The sequence below is a fragment of the Poecile atricapillus genome, chromosome Z (assembly GCF_030490865.1).
Source record: "Poecile atricapillus isolate bPoeAtr1 chromosome Z, bPoeAtr1.hap1, whole genome shotgun sequence".
NCBI lineage: Eukaryota > Metazoa > Chordata > Aves > Passeriformes > Paridae > Poecile > Poecile atricapillus.
In genome coordinates this window covers 106872290-106895359 of record NC_081289.1, presented here as the reverse complement: position 1 = coordinate 106895359, position 23070 = coordinate 106872290, and the positions used below count along the sequence as shown (strand labels likewise).

General features: G+C 38.0%; 1 protein-coding gene across 2 annotated transcripts in view; it reads right to left on the bottom strand.

Moving 5' to 3' along the window:
* PTCH1 (patched 1) overlaps nucleotides 1-23070 on the bottom strand; it is a 65883-nt gene that overhangs the window by 25429 nt on the left and 17384 nt on the right. For both annotated transcript variants that reach the window (XM_058826558.1, XM_058826556.1), the window contains exons 2-12: nucleotides 17918-18107; nucleotides 16488-16557; nucleotides 16284-16375; nucleotides 14706-14904; nucleotides 13920-14041; nucleotides 12499-12646; nucleotides 11517-11648; nucleotides 11063-11218; nucleotides 10352-10450; nucleotides 8664-8789; nucleotides 1100-1218 (exon numbers count right to left, since the gene is read on the bottom strand). In XM_058826558.1, coding sequence (XP_058682541.1) covers nucleotides 1100-1218; nucleotides 8664-8789; nucleotides 10352-10450; nucleotides 11063-11218; nucleotides 11517-11648; nucleotides 12499-12646; nucleotides 13920-14041; nucleotides 14706-14904; nucleotides 16284-16375; nucleotides 16488-16557; nucleotides 17918-18048 — 1394 coding nt within the window. In that variant the 5' untranslated portion in view covers nucleotides 18049-18107. The remainder of the gene's footprint in view (nucleotides 1-1099; nucleotides 1219-8663; nucleotides 8790-10351; nucleotides 10451-11062; nucleotides 11219-11516; nucleotides 11649-12498; nucleotides 12647-13919; nucleotides 14042-14705; nucleotides 14905-16283; nucleotides 16376-16487; nucleotides 16558-17917; nucleotides 18108-23070) is intronic.

Genomic DNA, 23070 nt, shown 5'->3' with positions numbered 1-23070 from the left:
GACTGAATTCTGATGCACGTTTGGTGCTGCTTTAGATGAGGGAATAAATGGAAGGTCTAAGTGCCCTGAATTCCTGAGAATCAGGGCTCCAAGACACTAATTCAATTGGTTTTTCTCTGAAACTATGACTGAATAATCAATAGCTTGGGATTTGCTCCCTGTTTTAACCATTCTCTCAAAAACAAATTTAGTAAATGCTTTCTTCCTCTGACATATCAAACTATCAGCTCCTGGATGTGTGCAAAAGGCTAAGACATCCCGATGCATATTCTCCACATCCTGATTATGACAGTAGGAGTAGATGTGCAGAACGGTAGCTCATCCTCTTCACTGCAGTCAAAATCAAAAGCTACAGTAAGAAAGGTGTTTCGTTTCCAAGCAGCGGCTCCACTGACAACAGAAGACTCTGAACCCCCATTCTAGGCTCAGAGTTGGCTAAGTATCAGGTGAGAGTACATTTGCACACACTTTAGAATGGCAGAATTACCATTCTATATTACGATTGCAGCCACAAATGACACTTTGTCAAGCATTATCCTGTAATGGTAGTGATCATTCCTTCTAGTTCTATGAAAAACTCTCCTTAGGGGAAGTAATTTTACAGTTTATTTATTTAGGTTTAAAGGCATAAAAGCATAAAAAATAATTAACATTAATCATAATTAACATAATGATTTATGGTAAGTCAGGCTTCTCAGTATCATGAGTTATGTACAGCTTTCCAGGATTAGCCAGTACTGACACTGGACACTTTGCAGTAACTCATAACATTCTAAAAATACTTCAAGATATTCCTAAATAGTGGATCTCTCATCTGCTTTCAGAAAGTTGCTCTCCAACAGTCAAAATGAACATATGTAGGAATCAAAGGAAAAGTGTAGGGGAAAGGGTATGTGGGGGAAGAGAGGGACACAGATGGATTTCAGCTTTTCCCTTCAGGCAGGTAAAAAACAAGGTAGCAAATGTAAGCTAGTCACTAGCAATGAAATCATAACAATAACATGCTGCCCCCACCTTAATGAAGAACTCCCACTCCTGACAGGGAATGAATGCACTGACTGGTGACCACAGAAAGGACAAAGCTACTGCTCACTCTCACCTTGTAAAACAGCAAAATATGTCTAGTCTCCTGTCTTCTCGACGATAAAGGTCCATGCTCAGGATAGCAGGGAAAATCAGCAGAACCATAGCAAAATTGAACACCACCACAACTGCTGCCTAGGGACAATCATAGGATAAGTAATGCTGCTAAACTTCATGTAAGGAATCAGCTTAACAAAGCATAAAAATCCCTTTCAATCCTCATCCCCACTCACCAATCCAACCCATCTGGTGCTTTCAAGCTTTTGCCTGAGCAAACTGAGAGCTATATTTACATTCCCATTTCATTATGACATTGTGATAGTCCTTATTTTAATATTCAAAACTCATTTTAATACTCAACCTTGTATTATTATAATACATCTATGCCTGGATATGTAGTGATTATTTTTGAAGTGGAAAAACAGTCTCTTGACTCAGTAACCAAATTCTTACACAAAATTCTGACATATTTATAGTCTCAAGGCAAAATAAAATGGAAGCAGACCTGAAACTAGAACTGAAGGTCTTACATTTATGGGATCTGAAGCAATTATCACAATAATATTAAAGCATGTTATTAAATCAGAAAAGAAGATTTCAGTAAATTTTTAAAATAACAGACCAGTTTAGTGAAATACTATGCACTTGATAGTCTTATTTAAAAGTTTAGCCAAGAAAGAGCAATATTTTATCAGGGATTATTTTTAAAGGAGAATCAAAATTAAAGCAACACCACATAGCAAGTATATGTATTAATATGCCTGTGTTTAACAGTGCTTGATTTATGAGCCAGTCTACCAAAATGAGTCTTAAATTGGAACAAGAATACTTGATTTAATTTGTAAAGCAAGTATCACATAATGAAAAAAACAACCTCCCCGCCCACCCCCTTTCAAACCATACTCTGAACCCTTTCCCACACAGAGATTCCCAGAGAATTTCCATAAACATATGTGGTGCAGCATCTATCATTATTATTGATAGCATTTATTTGTAATGCAGAATTGTTAGGAGCACTAGCCATCACAAAGAGAAAGCTGGGCACAGGGAACTGGAAGACAGTTGTAAGAGTAGGAGAAACACAGGGGAGAAAATTGTTCAGCCACCAACCAATGAAAAGAAAAAACCCCTTTGAAAGCCTTGTGTTTTACCCGTTTGGTAAGCTGTAGCCATCTCAGTAATAGCTCAGTTTCATATTAAGCTATCCATATATAAACTATCAAGTGTCCCCACCTGTAACTTCTGAAATAATGACTGCTTGTGTTCATACAGCCTTAAAGAAGAACAAAAGTTGGGCTACAAAAGTGACCCAAAATAAATGTGATGCCTTTTTTTCCAAAGGGAACATATGGTTTCTTTTGATCTTGAGAGATCAGACCTCAAAACTGGCAATATAAACGATGTGATATCCAAAATCCACATTTTAAAAATTATTGAGTTGCTTTTCAGTTAAATTACATAGATTGCTTAAATTTATCTGTGAAAATCAAAGTAATAACACTCTGGATGATTTTTAGTTTTGAAATTGTCAGACTGAAATAAAGAGCTTAGATATTGTTTTTACTGTTCTAAAAATGACCAAATCAACTATTTACATAAATATTTTCTAGTTATTTCAATCATAAATATGCTGCATACAAAAGCTAGTTTTATTGCTGTTTCTCTTTTCTGGTCTCCAGCCTGCTCGAAGTAAAATTTTAGTACTTCTGCTTGTCTGTAGACAGGGCTACTAAAGCAGAATTTACCTGGTACTTGAAGCCAAATTAGTATTTAGTCATCTTTGTGAGAAAAGATCCAATGATTATTTAATGATTTATAAATATTCACACAGAAAGGTATGCAAGGTCATAGCCAAGACTTTAAAATTAAGTGATTTGCTTTTGATCTGCTCTAGAATTAATTCAATCTGTCAGGAAAACAAATGGCTGCTGTTGAAAGAAAGGTGTTTTTTGGACCTCGTTCTTACAACTGCTTTCTTTGCTGGTGCTAAACCAAAAAAAGGTTGAATCACCCATATAACATGAATAATTAGTTGTGCCTAACCAAGATCTTGTATCAAGGATCAGCTAAGATTTACTGAGATTTGGAAAAAATAGCTGAGGTCTGACTCAATAATTCTTACCCCTCTCAGTGTGGCTGAAAAACCAACAGAAGTCCTCTGTTTCTGCTCTATAAACTGCAAATACTTTGTGCCATATCAGTTCCCTCTCTAGACCCTAACATCCTTGAATCTCCAATATTACTAGATATGAAAAGTAATACTTAACTGTGTGGTAGAGATGTAATTAAAGTTAGTTATATTGATGTTTGATTTTTTTAGGAAGCATCAAAACTAATCCAACAACACACAGTAGATCTGCCTACCTACATCTCTTTGTCGAAAGAACTAGATTTTCCACTGTGACATCCTAGCATTCATGTACTAACAACCCAGCAAGTAAAATATTTCAAAGCAATCTCTGTTCTGATTTTAATTTAAATAGATTCATAGAGCTTAATATTGCACTTTCTATATATCACACACTCTCACCCACCTTAACCCAGCGTTACAAGGATTAACAGTTCTCAGTTTTCACAACTAAATAAGTTCTTAAAGGAATTCTAATTTGTTGGCCCATTAAAACACCCCACGCTGTGACTTGATAAGGAGAGGGAAGGACGAATTACTGAGGAGTGATTCAGTCCCTGACCTGTTGCATCTGCCACTGCTTCCCTCCCAGCACCATTCATACACACAGAGCTGTGGAATGGGAAAGCGTGAGAACTGAGATCGTGACAACAGCCACAATCTGTAAAAGCAGCAAGGAGCTGTGGCAGCAAAGCTTCCCAAGTACAGCTGAAAGCATGCTTAAGATTTCTGGGAACATGACATCTTCTCTCATATCTTCAGAGACCAATGGGAATGGGAGAGAAAAAGGCCTCAGACCTTTTCCTTGGGAAAACAACAAAGGTAAGATTTGGGACGTATCGAGGCTGTAAAATGAAGGCATTCAGTGAAATGAGATCAGAGAGCAGTAAAAAAATTTCATTAATCAGAAAAAATTATGTTGGTCACTTCCTGAGAAACACACTACGGTTTTTGCATCTTTCCATAGTGCACAGCCTAAAAATATTATTGCTGCTGCAACTGTTAAGGGAGACAGAAGAATGGCAGTCTGTGCTGGAGGCAGCAAGGGAGCAGGGAGCCAGGCTGGTAGGTATGTGCTGGGGCCCCGCTGAAGTATGTGCTGCTATGTGCCATTCCTGGCAGCCCACCCAAGGAGACCGGGTGTGCTGTATAGCCAGAGGTGATGAACAGATGAGGAGGTCTGTCAGGAAAACTTCCACCCTACTGCTCTCGATCTGCTACTCCCTCCTGACATGGCACAGGCTCAGATCCTTGTCCCTGGCCCCCTTTTCCCCTAGGCTTTAATTTTGCTTGTTAAATTCTCATGTCAGGGCCAGGGAAAGGTAAATTATGTGGATAAAGGTGGGGGACAAACCACTTCAGCAGAGTAAGATAATGGAATGAGCTTAAAAACATACATTCTTTTGCTCCAGAAACCCACCACTGCCACCTGGCAATGGACTTCTACATTTAGAAAAAAAATTGTCATTCTTGTGGTGAGGAAAAAAGTTATTCCTCTGCTCACTAGTAGATCCACACCACTCCTCTGCTGTTAGGGAAGGAATTTTCTGATGTAAGAAAGAAGAGGTTGATTTTTTTTTTTTCCTTATCCTTCCTGGGCAGAACTTCCTGTGTGACAGACTCTGAACAGTTTGTCTTAGGAAACAATACAGCCCAGAGTTAGTTACACTCAGCCTTGACTTCCTTCACTTATACCCAAAACAAAGGGCTGTGTTTAAGACATTCCTACTGTAAGCTTCAAAACTCTCAGTGGATTTCTCTGATAGCCTCTTCCTTCACCACCATTTTAAGAAACAAAACACATCTGAAACTTCAGGACCTACTCCTTCAGAGTCCTAGGTACTCTTAGAGATGATTCTTAAGGCTGAGTATTTGGGTCACATTCAGCAATCTCCAAGCCCTAAAACTGTTTAAGTAGGGGGCTAATAAGATCAACAAATTAAAAAGAAAAATAAAATAGAAGAATTTAAAAATATTTAGAATTTAGAAAGAACTAAAACAGTCCCTACTTGTGCATGCAAAGATCTCAGTTTCAAAAGAACTGAATTCCGCTTTTTAAATCTTGGAAAGAACTAACACTAGCAGACTCCTAAGACAGCATCAGACTTGAAGTGTTTGAGTTCCATAATGTAAATAACCAACTAAGAGGTATCAATGAACTGCTTTAGCTGACAGAATATGACAGAAGCTGAGAGAAGAGAGAAGGCACATATGTGCAAAACATGAGTTTTCTAACTAGAAGTTTGTCCTGCAGATGCAGGAAATGGTTTATTCTCCTTCAGCAGCCAGGTTATTTTACCAATACTGGGCCTCAAAATTATGGAAATGTTAACAGTTACCTTGTAGTGTCTTTAAAAAAGTGAATGAAGAACAAAACAAGGTCAAGAGCAATCCTTCTTTTTAGGAAGCCCTCTGTTACAATTCACTATCTAGATGAGAAGATGGTAGTATCTGTGAAAAGTAAATGCAGCAGTATTTTATTGCTTTTTAAATTTTGCTAGGAGACCACCAAAGACAGCAAAGACTTTTTGGTTAAACAAGTCTGAGTAAGAGGGAGAGAGAGGAAGGAAATTGTAATTTAAATTTAATTTGATTGTAAGAAAGATTTAATAAAGATTCAATTTGACTGTAAATAAAGAAATTAATAAATACAGACCACCCAGCAAAACTGCCATGGTTCTCTGATTCCAAGTACTGAGATCAAAGTAGCACCTGATTTTGGTTTTACCTGGTGAAGCTAGGCACTGCAACTAAAAGATGTTCCTTTCTAATGACAAAGGATTTCATTTTAGCAGTTGCTAACTTTTAAGTGTATTGATCATATCTGTAGCTCTGACATCAATGAATACCCAGTATAAGTCTCCCACTGCTCTTTCTTTATGTTTCACCTCTTATAAACAAATATGATGCTACTGTATTCCAGAAAAGACAAATTACCAAGTGAGAAAAGTTTGAGCAATTCAAACCTTAATTTCTGGACACTCATGTAGGTTCCTACACATAAATTCCATATTAATCACTGCCTTACAAAAGACTTTGATGTTGTTATCCTGAATAATATCAACATGTTCATACAATAATATAATATGTTGAAATCTCACTAGAATCTTTTTGTCATTTTGCTATGCAGACTTTGTTTCAAACTTCCAGTGACAGTCTGTAGCATGGCAGGAAGCAAAAATAAATTACTTTAGGACAGGCATGCACAAGTTAACGGATTACAGTATCGATTACAGCTGTTGTCTCCACATATGTTCTAAAGGCAAGCTGTCACATTATGATGTTGAAGAGTGAAAACAAGAAAAAAATTTGATCAGATAATAGAGTATTAATATTGGTGGCTCACACTCAACAGCTCAGCAGTGTGATTACAACAAATGGCCCATTTGTGTTGAATACTTCTTTATGAAATGCATTTAGGCTGATGTAACTTCTAAAAGCAGATATTACAGAATCTGATGACCTCCAGTATCCTGTTAGCTACTGAAGGCACCTGTTGAATGTTTGAAATTGGGCCACAGACTTAGGAGATATAAATAACAGCGGAAGGAGTAATATACTACAAAAATATTTCACACATCTAGCTTAGTCTTTACCAAGTGAACCTTATGAGATCCAGCAAAAGCCAAGTGCACAGACCTGCACCTGATATCCTGGTACCAGCACAGGCTGGGGATAAACAGATGGAGAACAGCCCTGTGAGAAGGCCTTGGGGGTGCTGGTGGGTGAGAGGCTGGACATGACCCAGCCATGGGCACTCCCAGCCCAGAGAGCCAAACGTGTCCTGGGCTGCATCCAAAGCAGCGTGGGCAGCAGGGGAGGGAGGGGATTCTGTCCCTCTGCTCTGCTCTGGTGAGACCCCACCTGGAACCCTGCATCCAGCTCTGGGGTCCCAGCACAGGAAGGACATGGAACTGTGAGAGTGAGTCCAGTGGAGGGTCACAAAGGTGGTTAGAGGGATTGACCACCTCTCCTGTGATAAAAGCTCAGAGAATTTGGATTCCTCAGCCTGGAGAAGAGAAATTTCTGGGGGGACCTTATAGCAGCCTCCCAGTACCTAAAGGGGGGCTACAAGGAGGGCATGTAGTGACAAAATGAGGGGAATGACTTTAAACAGAAAGCGGGTAGATTTAGATGATATATAAGGAAGTAATTTTTAAAAATTGTGTAAGAAAACACTGGAACAAGTTACCCAGAGAAATCTAGTTGAAGATGTCCCTGCTGAGGCAGTAGGGGACAGGGCAGGGCTAGATGACCTTCAGAAGGTCTGTTACAACTCAAGTTATTCTGTGTTTCTATAAAATAAAACAATTCACTATCACATGATCGGTAAGAAGAGACATCTATGTTTTGGCAAATCAGCAGAGCTAAACACTGCTAACCATTCAAGACTAAATACCTAGGTTTAGTTGCCACAAGCATCTGCTAAATGATAAATTTAGCCAATTGCCTATTACAAAGGAAATTTAAACATTATTAATGCTTATTAGTAACATAACTGGAACCGCAAACAGTTTACCATTTTGCAGTTTAATGCAGGCACACTTAAATCTCTAAGAACAGCAATAATTGCCACATGTATTAGGAAAAAATGCAGCCCTGCTTCCTCTGGGTAGCCAAGGGCTCAATGAGAATAAAAATCAATGGAGAACTAGGCTAGGGAAGAAAAAAAAATAACTACTGAAATACAGCGCTCTATAGTGCTATAAATTGCTTGTGTCAGGGGAGAAACTCCCAAAGCTTTCTTCAGTCTTCACTTTTAGAAGAAATCCTTCTCCAATATATTAAATATTTCATATTTCTGGAGGCATACTATCACAAGTACAGGAAGACAGAGAAAGTGAGAGCAAGCAATGCACAGTTCAGCAGATAAAATTCATGTTTTCTCTCTAACCATCTGGACCACAAATTCTTGAAGTTTTCTCCAAGTTTGCTAAAATTACTGGGAGTAAGGCAATAAATGTGCTGCAATAATTATTAAAATTGCAAATGCATATGGACTGGCGTCATTACACTTGCAGTTTTTAAGAGCAGCAAACTAGACAAACATTAAGACAAACATTAGACAAACTAGAAAGGATTAAGTTGCTGGTAAGGAACATTACAGTACACACCACACCAGAGCCTACTCCTGTTAACTTTAGAACACAGATCCTTCTGGAAACTTGTCTCTTCTTAGTTACATATAGCTTGGGTTTTGCATTCATCCCAGCTGTGGTGGGACAGAGTATTCTTTTACCTGCTCACAGGATGTGAGAGACTCTGTGCATGAGAAGAGGGAGCAGAAGAATTGAGGGCTGACAGCAATTGTTACTGCCCAGGTCTGTGGTGATACTGTGGTGAGCTCCGTGAACTGCAGCAGCACCAAAACCGGGCTTCAAGCACCACTAACAAGTATCAACACCGCACTTCCACAGCACACAGGAGCTAAGGAAATAGGATATAAACTTACTTGGAGAGAAAATGCTCTTAAAGCTGGAATAGGAATTAAGGCAGCCATAAAGAAAGCAGTAACATTGCTGATAGATGTAAGGGCTACACTTGCTCCTGTTCGCTTCAGACATTCACCTGTTCTGTCCTGCAAAACAAACCATGTGTCTTAAAAGTGAAACAAATAAGGTGATGTCCTGCAAATGAAGGGGTCATCCTATAAATACTACACAGTATTTATTTATTATTTATCCTATAAATACAACACAGTAGCAGTGGAAAAATATTACAATTAAATATTCTATTACATATTAAATATTCCATTACAATTAAATGTTCTGAATATAAATTTGCATTTGAGGGTATGTGACAAAACTATATCCTAAGTTTACTGTTGAGTAGGAACACAGATGAAGCACTCAAGTTTTTTGAGGGTAGAAAACATACTAGAGTTGATTCTAGCTAAACAACACAAAACTAAATGGGTACTGACAACACATCAAATACATCTGCAGTTGACAATGATTTAATTTTTACCAGTGGAATCACTTGGTGTTCTTGTTTTTCAGACAAAATAAGCATGTATTAAGAGCACAGGGGCATAATCTAGCTACACATCTTGGAAAAAATATGTAACAAAACAAACAAAAAGAAAAAATATGTAACAAAACAAACAAAAAGAACATCACCAAGTCTAGGGACTGTTGCCCTGAAAATTAAACCTTCTGATAATATTTTCATAGTTTTAGTTACTTTCCCGTGAAAGTCCTGTAAACATAAGTTATCACATTCCTTCTAAGAAATGTCTTTTAATGGAGGTTTCCCAGGAGCAGTGTGCTTCGGAAGGTGGTAACTTAATTATCCAATCCCTGGTCATTGTCGAGAATCTATAAATACTGGAGTCAGAGAATAAAGTGATGGGGTTTTGTTCTGACACTAAGAGTGATCATGTGAATCATTTTGTGTCCTTTAGTGACATAGGGACCTCACACAAAACCCACCAAGAAATCAAGATAAACCCTTTCCTAACCCAACGAGCTATTATGAAACAGACCAAGATTATACAAAACAAAATCAGCAAATATACACTAGTTTTAAAGGGATGTACTTTGGATGTGAAACTTTGGACTGAGACTAAAAAGACTAGTTAAAGTAAAGGATCATAAAAGTGATGACACCTTAGACTTCCTATCAGTTTTATATTATGCTTTGAAAAGTCATGGTCTATTATAAACTTTAGAAAATAAAAACAAGAGAAAAATACAGAAAATAACTCAATTTTAGGGACATAACAAATATGTAAAGGTAATGGTCTTCCCTCTCTTTTCCCCTTATCTTTTGTGTGCTCTTTTATTAAAATCATTTAATCGTTTCATTGTCAAGATTCCTATTTGAGTTTGTTCCTAAATTTGCATTAACTTTCACTGAAATTTTTGGCAGAATATGGATTATGGGAGTTAGTCTTTGTATAACAGTTCATCAAACCTAAGACACTACCAATAAAAAAAAAAAAAAGAATGTGATCATTCAACAATGTCCTAGGACCACATGTATTGCTATAATTTCCTATTTTGACAGAAATAGGAATTTCTAGACCCTAGGAAAAGCTATTGAGAAAAAAAGCTCCACTGATTAATTCTGGATATGATTATCTGTTCCTATATGAAACTTTTTGCTTTAGTTTCCCACAAATCTCCATGTTGTCATTACCTCAAACGGAATTCTCTTATTCTGTCCTGTTTCACTAAATGCATGTGCCAGAAGGAAAACATCATCTACACCAACTCCAAGAGCAAGAAAAGGCAAAACCTTGGGGAAGAAACAAAACAAAACCCAAATAGGTTGTGTTATGATCTGACATGCAGCTAGCCATTAAATGGCTAATTAAAACAACTTTTACATTACACTCTACACAAATCCAAGGGTAAAATGAAAATGGAAAGGATGCAATACAGGTATTAACTTTTATTCTGTAATGTAGCTGAGGAACTTAAAATATACTATTTACAGGTACAAATTCTCACCAGAAGTAATTCAAGTTTTGGATATACAAATATATGAAAATAATTCAAGTTACATTCAAAATACTTCCAGAATTTGAACATCCTGGTATACTCAGATGTAAAAATAAATCTGTAGCCCCTTAGGTACTTAGGATGCCTCCACTTTCCTTGGGACACAGAAAAACTGAACAACACAGAATTATACAGACTGTATAATACCTAGGGGTTTTTTTTCACTATCACTTGGCAGCATGATAATTTAATTTATCACAGCATAAGCTATGAAACAGAACAACGGCACAAGTAAAAATCTAGAGCCAGAATACTTTTTCAGCACTTTATTTCTCAAAGACTGACTTGTGTTCATTCATTAACAGAGTACTTGCAATTTAACAGCAGACTTGAATCTTCTAAATACCTGAGTTGTGGCAGCATTAAAGGAAATGCCAATCAATGAGCACAGGCCCAATCCTGCAGCCACAGAGAGTGCAACCAACAAGACTCCTGCCAGCCCCACAGCACCCTGAGACTTGGCACAGTCCCACCGCAGCATCGTTAAACAGGCATAGGCAAGCTAAGGAGAGGAGCAGGAAGGGGAATTTGGGGGAAAAAAAAAACCAAAATATTAGAATGGATTCTTCTCCAACAGCTGTCTCTCTCCACCCACCTACAGATCCTTACACAATTTTTAATCAGAATAGACATGTCACAGAGGTTACAAAGTGGAACAGGTGAGAAGCCTGAGGTAAAGTTTACAAACTCTAGTTTTAATTTTAAATATTTGCAAAATACTCTGGACTACTAAATGGTAACAATAAATTATATTTTTAAGCCTTGCTCTACTACCAAAGAAAATGAAATATATTTATTACCATTAGTAAGTAGCCACTAGCTACTCGGATAGCACTGACATCAGAAAATGACTTCAAGATGTCATCTAGGGTGGTCGTTGTAAAGGAAAGCACCTTCTGAGTAGAGTTTTGTGCAACACTTTGATGAACAACCTATGAAAAGGAAAAATAAGACTTTGTGTGAATAAAGAATTTTTCTTTTTATTTTAGTCATTTAGTCAAAAAAAGTCATCACCATCTTCTACAGCGCACATCTGAAGTCAAATCCTTTGACCTTAATGTTCCTGCTAAAGCCCATGCTCTACACAAACATTACACTGATGCGACACAAGCATGTTTCATGATTTTTTTTCTGGCAAGCTGCTGATTATGAGACAGAATTTGCACCCTTCAGGAAAGCCTACTGCATGCCCAGCTCATTACAAACACTTAACTTGAACCCCTTCCTGTAACTCCACAGTGCAGTAGCAGTTTTGCATTTAACCCCAAGCCAGCCATCTCTTTGCCCCTCCCATTTAAAGAGGTCAGAAACAGCACAGTGGAGGGCAGGGTTTGGGACACAGAGGGCAGGCATTGTCACAATGCCTCCCCACCTGGGCTGCTGCTGGGAGAGCAGCCCATGGCTGGCTAATGTCTTCCAGACACCTTTAGAATAACCATGCCAACCAAAAGCTTTTAAATTCCAACTAGCTCTTTGGTTTCTTCTTGGCCCAAAGTAAAATTGTCCCAGGCAGCAAAAAGTAAAACCTTCATGGCTTCTCATACAGGAATAACCAAGCAGCTTCTTACTGGGAAAATAAACAAACAAACAAACAAACAAAAACAACAAAAAAAAAACCAAACTATGAACAAACCCCAAAAAGAACCCTTAAAAATGGGGAGGCATTGACTCAGTTCTGGTTTAAGCATCTTCCTTAAGGAAATACTGTAAAAAACTGTGATGGAAGGCAGTGGATCTTAGTAGGACTTTGCAGTATAGTATCCAAGTTATTTTCAATTTTACCTCAACATACATCCTCTGCCAGGCTTCCAGAATTGCTGCTGCCTTGTCCTCGTTCCAGTTGATATGTGAAACATATTCATACCCCTTGAAATGCTCATACATTTGCTTAGGGGTCATTAACTGAAACATGGTTTGCAAAGCCTGGGCACTGTGACATGGAAAGAAGAGAGAGAAGAAAGAGGCATAAACTGAGCATTTTCAGGAAAATATTTTCATGGTATGAAGTTTCAAATGCAATTCTAACAGGAGCTTTCTTGAGTTCTTGATTTTATAGGGCATGTGCTTGTTTTAAAATTGAACTGAGTATAATTATTCTACTGTGTATCTGGTGCAGCTGTACTTGCTCCATGCAAGTATTGAGGCTAAAACTGTTTTCACTGAAGTTAGTAAGTGTTTTGACATTATTTTCAGTAGGATTAGTTTCAGGAGAAAAGAATATAACCCTACAAATCTGTTATAAAGGTCATGCTTGATAGGACAGATTGCTGTGAGGAATGCCACAGGAACAGTAATTTCTATGAGGTCCTGTAAATGCTGGCAAAATGTCATTTGAGACCTTGGTCTTTTTCATCCCGTGGAGAGAAGTGGTAGATTAAACTCCTCACGCTTAATAAGCTGTGTGGAGTACACAAAGGCCATCCATCCTGAATTTCCACAGTATGCAACTCCATCCAACAATTTCAGAAGCTCTTCTTAACTAGAAGGAACCATTTTGTTTTTCAATAGGAGTGCCTTACTCAGGTCTTTCTTGAGAGATTTATCAATGTATTGTGTGAATGCTAAAAAGGGTAAAAGTTCTCTGGAAAAATTATGCTTCATTTTGTTTAGTACGGCCTGCATTTTTCAGAACAATAATTTACGCAGTTTTATTCCCCCACTAAAGTCCAGTGTTCTATGTCTTCATCAGTAGTCTAAAACAAAGGGTTTGAGTTTGTTCTACTACTCAAAGCTGTATTAACAACACAGGGACATGAAAACAGACTATTCTCTGTATTGACCCTGAATAAAACATTTAGTAGATATTTTGGAATTTTGAGAGAAGTCAAATGAGTGCATACATTACTCGCATTATTTTTCTTCCTTTTTCCTTTGATCATATTCCAAAATGTGATCAAAGGTGTTCAGTGCTTTACACACTGTTCAATGTGTTATACATACATTCTAAACAACAAAGCAGCCAGTAAAATGTTTTCCTTCTGAGTGACATGAGCCATCATTCTGAGGTTAGAAGCAGGAAACAATGACACCACCTTAGGTTTAAACAACAACCAAAGCATTCTTTTAAATTCTGCTCTCTTGAGACATGTCACCCTAAAGCAAAATTTATAATGCATGTGAAAGGCAACAGAGTTTACATCATCCTCCTACTGTGTCCCAAAAAATGAAATTAAAACTGACATTTTCTTTAAATATTTTTTTACCTGACAAGTTTACCAGAACTGTTCTTGACTGTACCACCTATAATCAGCTCCTCCTGCCAATGCATGTATTTCCTTGATAGTCCATAGCATCCACCACTCAAAACAAGGGCTACATCAAGAGGCTAGAAAAGGTTATAAAGAAGCAGTTAATATGTTTCATAACTTTAGACAAATTTATACCTCAATTCAGCTCTCAGTTAGAATCATGGATGTTAAAAGACAATCTGGGTAGTCTACCAGGAGAAAGGCATTCAACCAATCAAGTTAAGAAATCACCCAGATGCTTGTTGACCAGACATCAATTTCTCCAAAGCCTAATGTGACTGGTAAAGGAATATATAAATTCAAGGCCCATGATTTCCAATTCATCACAAAAATCAACAAAACTGGCGCTACTTGAGGACAGGCTTTTCTGCATGGCATGGGAGCGCAGCAGCAACTGTGTTCCAGCAGCTGTATTGTGTGACAATAGCAGTGGCTGTTGTCTGTCTGAGGCACTGGTTTGCTGAAATGCCACATCACTGCAGTGCCACAGCCACAGCTGACAACTGTACTTTCACTCCAAATGCACAGGATTAAGCATTGCATCACACAACAAGGCAAAATATATGACCGTGAGCTAACAGCGGGCAACAGGAGCAGAAAAATGACATCATACAAGAATACAAACTATATATTGCTTGGAAGAAAATGGTACTTTCTTCTACTTTGTTTGACCTTCCCCCCCAACCTTCCCCACCCCCCAACCTCCCTTGAAAAGACATGCACAAGGACAAGCAAACTCACTTTGGTGGAATTTTTATTGGGAGCTGTGATTGGGCAATCAGGATCAGCAGGATTCAGGCAGGGTCGATCCATATAACCATGACCAACCTCTGCTTTATTCAGCATTTCTTCCCAGCTCTCCACTTGGTAGTTTATTTTCTTTAACTCTTCCAAGAATTCTAAGGGGTCAAAGTTGATCCATTGCAAAGGAGGCTTCCCTCTGTAAGAGCAAGCAGGAGAAAAAGACACATAGAAAAAAAGACAAAAGAAGTTGTGAAATAAAAATACTTTAAAATTTATATTTGAACAAATAACTGAGTTATTTTCTGAGTTAAAACTTTTTCTGGTAAGGCTCTTTAATAAAATGTAAGGCATGCTTTAATTAGATTTGTTTATGTACTTTTCTTGCAGCCCAGTTGTAATTTCAATAAAAAAAACTGGCTGTCACAAAGCTATCTTATAAAACTCGTTAAAAATACTTTCACTTACAAACAAAGCAAAACAAATTATCAAGAACCTAAAAAACAAAAAAGCAGCCAACTGCTGCTTCAAAGAATTAGTGGGGAGGGGAGAGGGACAGAAGAGAGGGAGCTGAGAAAAGAAAGCCTTTCTCATAGTATCAGATTACTTCTTGCTAGTCTAATAATCATCTTCCAAATGTAATCAATCAATATAACTGATCTTTGTTTATCTGTAACAATACTATGCTCCTTCAAATGCCCTGGCATCTTGACTATCAACCATCAAGCCTTCCTGCTACCATGGCTGTCACCACTATCACTGTCACATCTCCCACCCCCCACTTCTGAATTTGTGATGTTGACAGACCAGAAAGGCTTTTGACTGCCTTATTCTGTGGTTCAAACCACACTGTATCTGCTTAACCAGGCTTAAGTCATTATTCTGAATCTCCCAACCAGAAAACACAAACCCCCTTATTTCCCCATCTAAAACTGTACACTAAAGGTTAGGAGATGGCCATTGCAAATTGCTTTTGCAGAGACATGCAAACCAGGACAGAAACAATAACTCAAATGCTAACTCTTGCATAATTAACAGAAAATGCCTGCACAGATTAACAATTAACTCTTTAAAGAATTCAGGGCATCTAATATCACACTTGTAAACTGTGAGAAACCACCCATAAAAGATACTATATGATTTCTTTAATGGTCTCTGAAGCAAAGGATTTGTTCTTTATTCCTCAGGAAGACTTGGGAATTAACCCAAGACATTTTCTTAGGTCTAAAATTCCCAGCCAACCAATGTTTTTGTATTTTATGGAGGGAACAAAAAACAAAGCATAAAATTCTTAAACTCCAATTCAGAATTTACATTTTAATTTACAAGCTAGCAACTCAGGAAAAATAACAGGAATTCAATTGAGGTTTACAAATAATCTCGTAGAAACAAGTAAACCTCATGTTAAATGAAAAAAAAAAAAAACTTGTGCATTTTTTAGGTAGACACTACACTTCATATTTTATTTTTCTTGTTAAATCAGAATCTGAATAAACAATGGAAATGCAATTGAAAAGTTGTACATAGTTATACAATTAAAAACAGTCAGACCAGAAAGCTATAAAAAAGCATCCTTACAATAGATAGGCAGTTCCTGATTGTAGCTTTGCTCCCTCCCAGAAGCAGTCCAAAGGAGTGATAATTAAGCAAGGATAAAGATATTCTATGATCTGTCAAAATGAGAAAAGGAAAGAACACAGTCACACTAGAATATAATCAAAGCAGCACAAGCTGAATCATGAAAATACAGAAACCTTGTAATGAAATGCCTACTACACATACCTGGTCCATGTAACCTGCTTCTGTGATGAGTTCTCCTGATTTGTAACATAAATGTTCCAATTTCCACTGTCTGTAAGAAATATGAAGGACAAATATTTTCCTCTTGCACAATTACTGAGAAATTATTTTGAAAATGTAACAAACATTTAAAACTGTGACTCATATACACACACTGGCCTCAAGCAGCAAATCATTGAGTAAGGCAAATGTTATTAAAAATAGATATACTAGACCTCACCAAAAAAAAAAAAAGAGGAAAAAGGCACCTTTGTCATTACAAAGTTGACCTTTGTTTTAATTGTTTTCATATTCTCTGTAAAACTCATTCATAATAAGGAAGGTGCTTTTGTATGTACAGGCTAGTCAACACATGTTAATGGGACAAAAATACATCTCATATTTTTGTCAGTCTCAGTTATATGAGACTGCTTGTGACTTAAGGTATCACTTAATGACATCAGTAAGAGAAAAACCACCTCCAGCTCAGTGGACTCAAATATAGCTAGCTGACCAAGATATGCAGAAGAAAATAAACCATTAATACTCCTGCCTTGCTATTTCAGCTGTATTACAATTTCCACTACCATGGCTTATAATGACTTAGGGCAGGAGCTGCGTAAAAGATAATTGGAGCCTTAACGGTAGCTCATGGAAGAACTAGCTGGATGTGCTGAAAATATCTGCTGAAAGACAGGGAGTTTTGTGCCTCACAGGCAGGACTCCTAGGCACATCACTATGTAAGTAGTAACCCTGGAAGAACCACTTTTCAGGGAGACATCCTAGCCCCATGCTGGTACCTTCCTGAGGTGCACCGTTACTATTTTTCTATTGGATAACACACCAACCATCAGCAAGGGGCCACAGACACTCTTTAAGGCACACTCTGTTGTCTATATTATTAATTGTCTATATTCTATTCTATTCTATTATAGAACAGCTCTTATTGTCACCTACTGACATCTCCAACACATCTGCATTTCCCTTTACAGCCAAACTATTAGAAGAACGCTTGCCTGTGCCACTGTTCATAGCCATTATGTACCTCATTGTGATATTATCAAATTAATTCAACTCTAATACGGAAGGATTTTCAGTGTTAGGAATCCTATCCAAAAGATTCTATGTTTAAGACCACAGACATCATTCCTTTACCTAAAGAAATGCTGCATGCTGTAGCACGCCTCACATGGATACTCTCTCAGAATCTCTTCCAACACCACTTACCGTATCCTACATTTGTTAAATGCCAATTAATGACTGCTATCATGCCACAGTGTCAAGCTATCAGAAACGAGTGACATTCAAATCAAAACACAGCCCTAAGGGAAAGGCTCAGAAGTGCTAACCATTTAAAAACACATTGAGGAAAGCATGAGTCCATTTTTCAGCTGCTACATATGATCAAGAAAACTTTTCATTTTCCCCTCACCTGTTGTACATATAGACATGTACTCTGCTGGCCTGAAGTGCAGACTCAAGGTGCTGTCGTAGTGCTTCTGTTGTTAGTACATTAGCACCATCTTCCTGTGGAGTCTGGATCATGAGCTGGGGGTTGAACATGGCTTCTTCTCCAATCTTCTGCCGTGTGTAATTTAACTCCCGACTCACTCGTCCACCAACTGATGGATAAATATTAAGCACTTTGTATTAGCCAGTACCTGCTTGTTCTGCATTCTCTTGATGAGCACTTTTCAGTCAGAAAACCCTGAATGTCTGCAGGGCCTATGCTTTCTCAAACTGACCACAGTGTAACTCTAAAACTAAGAACATCTTTTAGTATCTCTGAAAAAAGCCTCACATTCCTCATTACAATACCCTTACTGCTACTGCACTGAAACATTGATGCATAGAATGGAGCCTCTGTTTTTTCTACATTATAACAAATATCCCATGTGTAAAAATAAAAAAGAGGAAGAAAAAGGGAAAAACTTTACCTGGCAGACCAGAAGAAATACCATATTACAATTTCTTACACTTGTATAAACAGTCTGTTCCAAAAGCACATTTCAGGATAAATGGCTTTAATTTACACTCTTCTACTAAATAATTTGGCAAAGCTAGAAGGCAAATGTTTCTCTTTGTTTAAAAAAAAAAAAAAAAAAAAAAAAAGAAAGAAAAAAGAAGGGAAAGAGCAAGTGAGCAGAAGTATTTATTTCAGCCTTATGTAAAAAAAGAAAAAATGCCAAGTTCATATAAAAGAGATGCAGTTTGAGTGTAGCAGAAAGGTCTGTCTACTGATAATTTACCCCAGCGGCCCAGTACCTGGCTTAACATGCTGTGATGCAGGAGATTGTTCATGTGCAACATCTGTTTCTAAATCCACATGAGCCAAACGGTGTGCTCCACATTAAAACATGGTGGGAAAAAAAAAGAAAGAAAAAAAAAAAGAAAGAAAGAAAGAAAAAAGGCAGAGGGAGACTGTGGAGTCGACAGGCTCTAGAGGGAGCCATACGCAATTTGCCTTGCCAGAAAACATTGCATAAGAATGGGAAACTGTCTTCCCTACTACAAAAACCCCAGTCAGCTAGAGTTCATATACTTTATGTAACCTCCCCTGTAGTCTCTCTAGCCAATGCATGTGGGAGGCAATGTCAATTAATTCAGCCTATTAGTTGAATCAAGACCACATCCAGATGAGGAGGACAAGAATGTAAATCCAAGCTACAGATCTGGTCTAATTTGTTACATTTTTCTCAGTCCTAGTAAGCTTGACACTGGTGATCTGAATTACTGCCAAAGTTAAGTTCTGCAACAGTGTGAACAGAAATTAAGCACATATATTTATTTCTTCCTAGGTCATGTAACAGAACTTAGCCAGTTGGCAGAGCGGGAGATGAGATTCCCGAGCTCGAACAGGGACATACTTTTTCAATCACTTGGGCCCTCAACCCACCCGTAACACCCCTGGGGCTAAAACGACCACCAGGCAAGAAGCTGGGCCCCTCCATGCATAAAGCTGTCAGAATGAGACCCTCAACAATTAAACCATACAGACATTCTGGCACGAAGCATTGCTTAATTTCTTGTTCAAGAATTCTTTGAAGAAATAAGTGTTTCCACAACACACACTATTTTTTTTCAGCCTGTCACATGTGAGATTACCTCCTTTATACCATGGAACAGAGACTTGCACACGTATGAAAAACAAAACAAAACAAAACAATCAAAGTACAATCTTTTTCCTAGAGTCCCTTTAGAACTTTTTAACATCATTCTTACTACAGCAACAGGACAGGACGTACTATCATTTGCATGGTAACAAAAAGCTGTTGCTAATTCTTACCTTTAAATCTTACTAAGATTTAAACTCTAAAAATTTTTTAATTCATCAGCCCCATGTTTATGCTCACTACTGCATTTCCACAATATTCCACCAACCAGTAGTCCCTTATACTTGAATTTTACTTCTTCTTACAGGAATATGGGAAATAAGGGAGCAGAGTTATCCTAATCTGTATGTCTTGTAACCAGACCTTTCTTTCACAACCCTTTACTCTGCAAGTGCTTCAAAGACGAAATGACTCTCTCCCTCTTTTGTCTCTCAATGCCAATCAAGACAATAAAGCCCCAGTGTTATGAGGACTGTGGAGTCTACCATAAACTTCTGCTCCTGGTACTACATTCTCTCCCATTCCACCCACATTTTCCTTTTGAATTTAACCAGAACTTGAACCAACAAACCATACTTCATGCAAGACAAAGGGCGTCATTCCTATCTCTGCTGAAAGTGACCAACTGTTTACTATCAACAGAGATGATCGCTTCCTAATCAAGGTCCTGTCAAACCACGTTAACTTCACTGAACAAGGCAGATCTAGCTAATCAAAATTGCATCATACAAGTCAGTCATGAGAACAGAAGCTGTTTTTCCCTTTCTAACATTTCAACCAGGAGTAGCAAAACCACCCAAGAAGCTGGACACAGATTCCAGAACCCAGCAGCAGATCTGCTTCACATTCTTCTTAAGGCATTACACCATTTAACTATTCCTTTGATGGGTCCATTATCTACTCTTCTTCAGCTAAACATAGTAAGAGTATACGCCAAATATTGCAAGTATTTTATACAACATAGCAGTCAGGCAAAAGAGAAAAACAATAACTGTATATTGACAGAATTTTCCTAGGCAAAGCCAGGTTATATTAAAACATATGAGCAGACCAGAAGCAAGTGGACACATCAGTAGTCTTTCAACATATTAAAAGTAAAAGAGTGAAAAACAGAAGGAAAAAACAAAAAAGGGGAAGTTTTTACCAGGTATGCTTAAATTTATTTCAATTAAAAGTTTTCAAAGGTCACTGGAGGCTGTCATACATATCTTCAACCTACACAATCAGCACAAATAGCTGAACACGCATTATTTTAAAAGCAAGCCTCTTGTTGCTTTACTTTTATTTTTTTTTCCCCAGATTACTAGGAGAGAAACCACTAAAATTGTCATGGAAATGTACCTGAAGCCTCAGGCCTCACTGTGCTGGATATATATATATTACTTGCAAGACTCACACATTCTGCACAAAATCATTCCTTACACTTGTAGTAAGTATTTCCACAACATAGGACGAATAATATAACGGAAAAAATGATCAGTGAACAAAATGCTGGTGTTCATGGTTTTCCTTTATGGATTCTGTTTTGTTCTGCTTGGTGACAGACAACATTTTACACTCAAAATGCTCCTAACAGGAATTGTATGTATGGCATACATACTTCCAATTCTATTTCATATCAAAGACAGACAGAACCATCTCACTTAAATATTTTGATGAAAAAAATCCACCTATCACTGTCCTTTTTTTTTGATATATCAAAAGCCACTTGATGGCATTCTAGTTGTTTATTATACGATTCCTTATGATTAAGTACTTAAATGGCTGAGTTAGTGGCAAAAGTTCCCATAATCCAAAGATGATTTAAGTAACATGCCAAGGAAGAGTCTCAGTGCTGGTGGTAACACAGTGCAGTGGCTTGTACACTACCCTACCAGCACTGTCATGGGTGTCTGCCTCCTAAAAATAAGATAACCATGCCATCTGTGTGATGTAGCTACAATTTTTTTTAAAAACAACTGCTTTTTAAAGAACAGAATAAACAGCAAAGTAGTAACACCAGTGTCCTGGCATTATTTAGCATTTAATATATCAGTTTCTAATTCTCAAGGATGTATTTGAAGGCCATTGCTCAACATGAAACAGTGTTACTGACAGCATCTCTATTGCTGAAGATTAGTTATTGCTAAAAAGCTGGTTTTTTCCAGGGAAGAAGAAAGTGTCTTCCTCCTCCCTACCCTCTCTGATATACACAGGCTTTGTATAGCTCTTTGCCAGAACACTCAAGATCTGCCTTGAGCAAATCAGCATCCCATACCATGAAATACACCGCTGCTCCTCCTGACCCTCCCCACCAACTGGAACAGAAGCTGGTCAAGGTAACTGTTTGCCCTTTTGAAAGGCCTGAAGACAGAAGAAATTGCCACTGTGGATGCTGGCTTGCTAAGAGCCATGTAATGACAGTGGTCTCCCTCCTCCAAGAGCTGTCAGGTGGCAACAAGTTTTAGTCATCCTTGAGGCACACCTGAATCCATGACCTGTAGGTGAAAGGCTCTAGATGCCAACACTGGGGTCACAGTCCTAGTGTTTCAGTCATCACACATTAAAATGCCTCAGTACACCTTAAGAGAGAAGTAACCAGATAACTATTTATCTCTGGTGTACATTTGCACTAAGACTGGCGCATAACACTGATGCATCCTTCACTGGCATAAGAATGAGACTGTTTGCTTTCATTGGCACAATTTTTGACACATTTCCTTCCACTGACTTAGTGCCTGTTTTGAAGTTCCTGTGTCATTCAGCTCAGGTGCTCGTTTCCAGTGAGAATGTCAGTCTTACCTACACCTGTCTCACAGCCAAAGTCAAAACTCACATGGCATTGTATTAACATGTTTACAAAGAAGTCTGGAATCCACCACTGCAATCCCTTCCACACTAAGTAGTCAGAGGAGTAAATTTGACCTCTGTCACATTTAAAGATCAATGCTAAATCAAGCCATGAGTGACAGCCAGAAGTCACTGCTTATTAATTTACTGTCCAGTGGCTCCAAAGGCATGAAACACCTATTTTTCAGAGCCTCTTACAATGTTTCATTTCAGGTTACTGGAATTGCATCACATAGCCAGAGGTTTCTTTATTTTTCTTGGACATGAACACTACCTCTATTAACCATTCAATAGTTACCTTGTGCACAACCATGCAACCAGCAGCTTAGTAGACAGCAAGCTCTCTAAAAAAGAACATTCCTGAGAGACAAACATTTGGGATAAAAATGTTTGCATACCAGTGTGGAGGACAGACTTTGAGAAACCAAAGCCAAGTTTTCCACAAATACCTACTGGTTTTGGAGCCTAAGTTCTCAGACAAATTATAGGTCCATGAACAGAATTTTCTGGAGAACCTGCCTTCTGAAGACTACGGGCCTCAGGGTGTTTCCATTTGAGCACCTGAGGGGCAGACACAGCTCTGCTTTGTTTGAGCAATACCACCTTTTTAATTTTTTTCAGGACTGTAAATGTGTAGCATTAG